General features: G+C 54.6%; 1 protein-coding gene across 5 annotated transcripts in view; it reads right to left on the minus strand.

Moving 5' to 3' along the window:
• Positions 1-315: 315 nt before the first annotated feature.
• The window catches only part of DPF1 (D4, zinc and double PHD fingers family 1), a 22,449-nt gene continuing 15,525 nt past the window's right edge, over positions 316-7,239 (minus strand). For 2 of the 5 annotated variants that reach the window (XM_006773130.2, XM_006773133.2), the window contains exons 3-12: positions 7,097-7,204; positions 5,625-5,752; positions 5,294-5,383; positions 4,841-4,919; positions 4,503-4,634; positions 3,549-3,599; positions 3,338-3,457; positions 2,221-2,333; positions 1,570-1,651; positions 316-1,423 (exon numbers count right to left, since the gene is read on the minus strand). In XM_006773130.2, the coding sequence (XP_006773193.1) occupies positions 1,353-1,423; positions 1,570-1,651; positions 2,221-2,333; positions 3,338-3,457; positions 3,549-3,599; positions 4,503-4,634; positions 4,841-4,919; positions 5,294-5,383; positions 5,625-5,752; positions 7,097-7,204 (974 nt within the window). In that variant the 3' untranslated portion in view covers positions 316-1,352. The remainder of the gene's footprint in view (positions 1,424-1,569; positions 1,652-2,220; positions 2,334-3,337; positions 3,458-3,548; positions 3,600-4,502; positions 4,635-4,840; positions 4,920-5,293; positions 5,384-5,624; positions 5,753-7,096; positions 7,205-7,239) is intronic. The other 3 variants (XM_015570070.1, XM_006773131.2, XM_006773132.2) reach the window with 3 other exon arrangements.

Below are 7,239 nucleotides of genomic sequence, written 5' to 3' on the forward strand. Positions count from 1 at the left end.
CTCTGTTCATCCCTTCCCTTCCCCCAGCCCCCAGTTCCCCGCCTTCCTCCTCTCAGCTTTCTGCTGCAGCTGCAGTAGTCCGTTGCCAGGACAACCACAGCTGGCTGGGCGGGAGCCCCCTCCACCCCATCCCCCCTCTTCCTTCTGCCAAGGCAGTGAGGAGGTGGGACAAAGCCAGAGAAAGGCGGGGTACAGGGGGGAGATGGAGGTGGGAGCCAGCTCCAGCTGTTAACCTCTGTTTCTTCTCCCCCAAATGAGGCCCCAGCTCCCCTTCTTGGTGACGCCCCAAACCAGCCTGGAGAAGGAGGTAGTCGTGGCAGAGGGGTCAGGCCCAGTTTAATACACAGAACAATTTAATTCACAGCAGAGGCAGGCAATAAAGGAGACTCATTTACAAGGGGGGGGGCATGCCTGGATTGGGGGAAGCCCCCAAAATCCACAACCTCATCCACTTGCAATCTCAATTTCCCTTTTTTTAACCCGAACAATAAACATACACAACCACAAGAAATAACCACTCCCCCTTGTTACCCTCAATATGGCCAGTAAGGGGGCAGGGGTAGCCCGGCCAGGCCGGTGGGGATCAGGGCAGGGGAGGAGGAAAAACTAGTCCATTGCAGAGTCTGTGCTTCTCATCCCAGCAGGCGCTGGGCAGGGACCCGCCTGCCCCACCAGTAACACTTGTGGTGGCAGACAGGGTGGGGCTCTCAGGAAGGGGCAGGAACAGATTTCAAAGCCACAGTTCAACATCATGCAGTATCCACAGTGGGCACCAAGAGGGGATAAAGGGTGGGCACCACACCCATCTGCCTTGGGCAAGAGTGGGGAATGGTGCCCACCTGGGGAGGAGAAGTGGGGTAGTTGCAGCTCCAAAACTGGGGAGAGGGGTTGCCAGGCAGGAAACTGGTATAGACTGGTGCCCTGTGGACTCACTCAGCAGTGCCCCCCTCACCCAGCCAGGCCTTATAGGATTCTGTATATATTAATTTCTTTTTTTTTAACTTTTTGATTTTTTCTTTAGAAAAAGGCTGGGTCCAGGCCCTGGGCTGGCATCCACCACCCCTCATGCCCGCCCAGAGGCGGGGTATGGCTTTGAGGGGAGCAGAAGCCCCTGGTGCCCATTTGCCAAGGGATGGGGAAGGAGGGAGGAATAGAGAGGAGCCCTGCTGGGCCCACCAACCCGCAGGGCAAACATTCCACTCGCACAGAGGGAAGTGGGTGGCCCAGCCTCCTCTCAGGCTTCCCGCGCCCCTTCCCATGGTGGCACATTAAGGATGAGAAGAGAGTAGAGGAGCTCTGAGAGGCAGATGGGCAAGCACCACCCCAGAGGTCCAGGTGAGCCAGAGCCAGGCCTAGGTGAGAGTGATGTAGGCAGAGGCCTTCTCTTTCAGGTGCCGAAGACACAGGTGACAACTCCAGCTCCCTGTGGGGTGGCCAGAGGACAGGGAGTTAGGCCCAGGTCCAGGGAGGGCTGCGCAGCCCCTCCTATACAGAGGGCAAGGTCTTCACCAGCAAGAAGACAACTTTTTAGCCCACCCACCCCAGTGTCATGCCCACCTCTTCTCTCACCTTCCGGGGGCTCCGCCATGGGGGGGCTCAGGCAGTACATGTGGTAACCCCGATCACAGTCATCACAAAACAGCAGCTGGTCCTGGGGGGGTGAGACCTGCCCAGTTGGCACCCTGGGAGCACAGGCACTAGAGATCCGGGTGGGAGGATGGGGTAGGGGCTAGTCAAAGGGACTGGGGGAGGTGGGCCCTTCTGAAAGAAAGGACTCCCAGAGGTCTGGCCACAGAATCTTCGCAAAACCCTGCTTAGCAGAGCAAAACACCCCTGAGCACTGTAAGTTGGCAATCTGTAGTGCAGGCTTTATCATGTCTTATGGAACACTTAAAATGACACTGAGATGGCCTGATACCAGCTCCAAAAACAGTGGACGTGGGTTCAGGCCCCAGCTATGCCATTTCCCTAGCTGCCTGACCTTGGGCAAGTTATTTCCCCACTCTGTGAAGAGGGAACCAGGCACCTGCCTCAGAGGGTGGTTGGGAGGAGTCAGAAAGATGAAAAGTATTAAGTACCAGGCTCAATGAATGGCCGCTAACAATAATAATAATACGGTTACTAGTGGTCACCAGCAAGGAGGCTCCAGGAAAAGGCGGAGGTGCCAAGTGGGGAGGCCAATGGGGATATGTCCTGGGGAGGTGGGGGCAGGGCACTCACATCATTCTCCGAGGTGCCACACAGGCTGCAGGACTTGCACTCGATGCACTGCCAGCGGTAGGTCCGAACGGCCGCTGTCATGTTCACCGTGAACTGTAAACACGAGGGGTGTCCTGGGGGCCGAGGGGCAGGGATGCGGTTAGGGGTCATCATGTCCCTGATAACTACAGACTCGGGGGAAGAAATGACTCAGCCCTTACCCCTGGCTCATAATGATGAGCTTCTGTGGTCCTCAGCCTAACCCCACTCTGTCCAGGGTGCACGGCACCCTACTGCAAGCAGCACTGTGGCCACCATCTCCTACCCAGCCACCATGGCAACCGCATTCCATTACCCACAGTGCTGTGGCAACCACTTCCTACCACCCACAACACTGGGCAGCTACACTCTTTAACCACTGTGTGGAGAGAACCACGTAACGTAGCAACCACATTCTCCCAGCCACAATGCCATGGCAACCACCATTCACAGTCAGGGGGCATTCCAGAGTTCCTTACAACCTAAGCCTGTTATACAGGATGCCCCAGCAACCAAACTGTTAATAGCAATATTCTGCAATGCCAATCCTCCAGTCCCCAAGTGCCACAACTACATTCTACTACACCCAATTGCCATGACAACCATATTACACTACCCACAATACCATGACAACCACAATTCATTAACCACTGGGCTGAGGCAACCACTGTCTGTCACCCACAAGTCCACCATGGGAAACCACATCTATTAACCACAAGTCCATGGCACCCTCTGTTATCCACAGTACCCAGGCAGTGGCAATCCATTACTCACTTATCACAGCCCACTACCCACAATGCCTTGGCAACCAGCTCTCACTACGCCCCACCAGGATAAGCACATCGCTACTGGCAATACCAAGACAACCACATCCCATTATTCCCAGAGCCTCCTTGATCCCACTCAGTTTCCCACAATCTTCAGCAATGGAGTCAGCCCCACGGATTCTGGTTCTCAGTGCCCATGGGGCACTTTGGGGCCCCTTCCCCTCTTACCCCCCGCCCCACCGAGTCCTCACTCCTCTGCCTCCCATCCTCCAGACCTAAACTCCTGGAGTCCTCTCCACCCTGGCTCCCAGAAACCTCAGTGGGGGTGTCACCTGATCGCCCACAGTCAGCACAGGAGATGAGGTCCTCAGGACACCCTGTCTTCTTGGAGCCACCCAGACAGAAGTCACAGTAGCCATTGGGGATGACAGTGCCGTCAGGCCCCTTCTTGGCTGAAAGACAGCAGATGGGGTTGGTGTGGGCAGGCAGGGGCCCCCAGTCAAAGGCTGCTGCAGAAGTAGGGGCAGGGGGAGGCGTCCCTACCTGTGTGTTTCCTCTGTGCCTCAGGGACCCAGGCCAATTCTTTGTAAAACTCTGGGGGGTGGGGAGGGGACAGAGAGAGGGACTCACACCATAGGCAAGGCTCCACCCTGTCCCCAGCCTCAGCTCCAGGGAGGGACCCTAGGTCCCGGCTTGGGGAGGTGGGAAGAGAGGGTACTACCCCAAGCTGTGGCCAGTAGCAAAAGAGACCTTGGGAACCCAAATAATTCTCATCAGGATCCCCCCATTTCTTTGTTGTCAAGTGACATGTCCTTTTTATTAGGTAAAAACTGACCAATACAGCTTTAGGCAGAGTCCAATGCTTCCCCATGCATTCACTTCCATCAGACAGCCACCCCCAACTATATAAAAAATTGGGTAGGTACTACTGATCAAGATCTGGTATGAAAACATTCAGAAGGAAAATTATGAACACAGAGATGCCGGGGTGTACAGTGGGAATAGAAAGAGACTGTCCTCTCCCACCAAGGGATGGGTGGGAAGATGGTTTCTCCACTGACAACCTCCCTCCAGGCCCTCCCCAATCCTTTAGCTGGCCGGGTTGGCATGGGATTGGCATGGGTGGTTCAAGGACTCCTAGGCCACAGACCCTGCCACTCCACCAAAGCTTAGCAGAGAAGGGAAAAAGGGAGGCAGGGACGGAGGGGAGTCATCTATCACCCCCCTCCCTCAGCTCTAATTGAAACAATAAATCAGACCCAGAAATATTACAGCCGGGAGAGAGGGAGAGAGGGAGAGAGAGAGAGAGAGAGAGAGAGAGAGGAGAGATGGTTGGTTGCCATGGCAACCCCAGAGCCAGCTTCCCCATGATCTGTGGGGGGAGGGGACGGCGAGCTGGAGATTTTCCAGAAATGTCTAACGTGCCCCCTCCCTCCCAGGCTCCTAGCCCCCATTCCCAAGGCCCCTCACCAGCCCAAAGCCCGCCTGCCTGCTCACGTTTATGGTTGTTTTTCCGGTGGAAGGGCAGGGCGTGGCGCTCGGTGTTCTCCTCCCCCTCCTCCTCAGCCAGGTGGGTGTGGGTGTAGTGGTAGCTGAGCCCTGGCCGGTTCTTATACCGTTTCCCACAGACTGGAGAGCAGAGTGAGCATGGAGGGCCGGTCAGCCCTCCCAGCCCCTGCCACCTCCATTCTGGCCTCTGGGATCGCACCTCCCCCTCTGCCAGAGGCCTGAGCATCCTCCCACCAGGGTCCTGAACAGGAGGAGGTGACCAGGAGCGGGCAGGTCAGGTCACTGGGCCCCACTCGCTCTGTTTCCCTCTCTTCAGAAGGACTCACTATCACAGACATACGGCTTGTCTCGGTCCTCCAGGGAAGCGGTGTCCTGACGTTTCCGGAGACCCCCGATGCCATATGCCTGGGGGAAGAGCAGGAGTGAGGGGCCAAGAAAGGGAGGCAACTGAAAGAGTTCTCATCATTTGGGCCTGAAAGTTGAATCGCAGCACTGCCACTTCCTTACAGTGGCCTTAAGTAATTCAACTTCTCTTGGGTTGTTTCCTCTCTATCTATAGCACAGGTATGAAGACAGCTCTAGTCCACCTTACAATCTCTGGTTTGCAGATGGCTTAACATAGCTGAGCCTCAACCTCCTCATCTGTGAAATGGGTATAAGATCCTCCTCCCCGCCCCTGCTGTTCTGAGAGTTAAATGAGGCCAATTGGGGCAGATCTGATCACTATGCCTGCTTAGTATATGGGGTCTGCTTTGAAGGGATGGATGATGGGGAGATACCTTTCCTTTGGCCCTGTTTTTCCTCCTGGGAATATCATCCTCCAAGTCTTCCACCTCAAGATCATGCGGAAACTCCAGCAACTGCTGTTTCTGAGCACCAGGAGAAGAGAGATTGGAGTCAAGAAAATGGGGAGCACTGTTCTGCTTTTGCGGGTTCTGTGCAGAGCTGGAGATTGGGGTGGCAGGGCAAGTCAGAAGACCTTCCAAAGATAATGATATTTGGAAGACAAAGACTTAAGATGCCAGAAGGCCCTAGGGAGCCAGGGAAGGTTTCAGAGCAAGAATGGGATATGCCAGGGCAGAAGAGCTTGGGACCTGGGAGTAGTCCTACCTGGCAGTCCATAATGGCCTCTTCCTCTTTCAGCTCAATCTTCTTCTCCCCTGTCTCAGCACACAGGAGAGCCTCAAGGACCGGCCCTTCAGGAAGGCCGCCCTCCTTCTTCAGGGGTGCCTCACAGTCTGGGGACAAGGCCATGGGGAGGAGGGGTCAAGTGGGAAGTTGTCCCTGGAGGATTCCTCAAACTGCCCAGGTGGGAGAACTATGCGCACTGAGGGAGAGAAGAGGCTTTCCCACTCTCAACCAGCAGCAGATCTGAAGATTCAACTACACCTACTGAGGACGCTCAGACCCTGGAGAAGACACAGCCAGACCCTCAGAATCTCTAGGACACACTCAGGAGGAGACACAGCCAGACCCTTGTATATACCTATACACATGGAGGAGACCCCAGCCAGACCCTCACTTACACCTGGACAAATATGGAAGGATACAGATAGTCAAAGAGGATACACAGGGGAGACAGAACATTTTAGACAGTCAGACAAAGGGAGAGATACACCCAGACACTCAGATAACCTAGGCGTGGAGGAGATACATGCAGACCCTTGGATACACCCAGAGACACTTAGATTGTTAGACCATCAGACATAGCCAGACCCACATGGGGAAGACACAGGGAGACCCTACTGTCCACCTGGCCACACATGGGGGTGATAGACACACCTAGGGAGAATCACTCAGATAAATACTCATAGACAATACAGACAGTCCCTGAGGCAGTCAGACTCACCCAGGAAGATACAGCCAGGTAGACACCTGAGCCTAATATATCTGGACCCAAACAGATCCTTGGACAGGGAAAAGAAACAGCCAGTGACCCTGATAGTACTGGACACATTTAAGTGGTAAGGCCAGACACTCTGGTGGACCAACACACATGGGCAGAAACATACCTAATACACCAGGTACTAAGGAAAGAGAGACATTCCAAGCATCTGGGCACTCAACGGAAAAGGCAGCCAGGCACCCTGATATCACACACACACACACACACACACACACACACACACGGAAATAAACCTGCTAATACACTTGAAAACACCTGGAAAGAGACTCAAGACACTTAGATACACTCCACTACAAACGGCAAGAGTTACAATCAGACTCTCTGACGCACCCACAGGAAGAAACAGAGCCAGACATTCTGATACATCCCAGCTCACAAGGGGAGATGCACAAAGGCTGGATACACCTAGACACACATAACAGACACCACTCTGCTCTCAAATACACCTGGGCCCACATGGAAGATACCATCTGAAACTCAGCCACTCAGGGGAAACTGGAGAATCCGTGGACTATACCCACAGAGAGGCACACACAGAGAGACACACAGCCGGCCACACAGACACTGGCTAGAAGGGAGAAAAGGTGAAGGCTCAGACACCCACTGGCATGCCACACACTTAGCAGTGCAGGGGGAGCACATGGAGGCCACCCCAGGCACAGACAGCTCCACCCACCGATCTTGTACTCGCAGGGCCGGAGTCTGGGGTCCTCCAGGATATTGAGTCTCCGTTTTTTTCTCCAACAGCGAGCGGGGTACGTGTAGATCTGTCCTGGAGCCAAACCTGGAGTGAAATGGGAAGTAAAATTTTGGGCTTCA

This window comes from Myotis davidii, unplaced genomic scaffold, assembly GCF_000327345.1.
Source record: "Myotis davidii unplaced genomic scaffold, ASM32734v1 scaffold166, whole genome shotgun sequence".
NCBI classification, from domain to species: Eukaryota; Metazoa; Chordata; class Mammalia; order Chiroptera; family Vespertilionidae; genus Myotis; species Myotis davidii.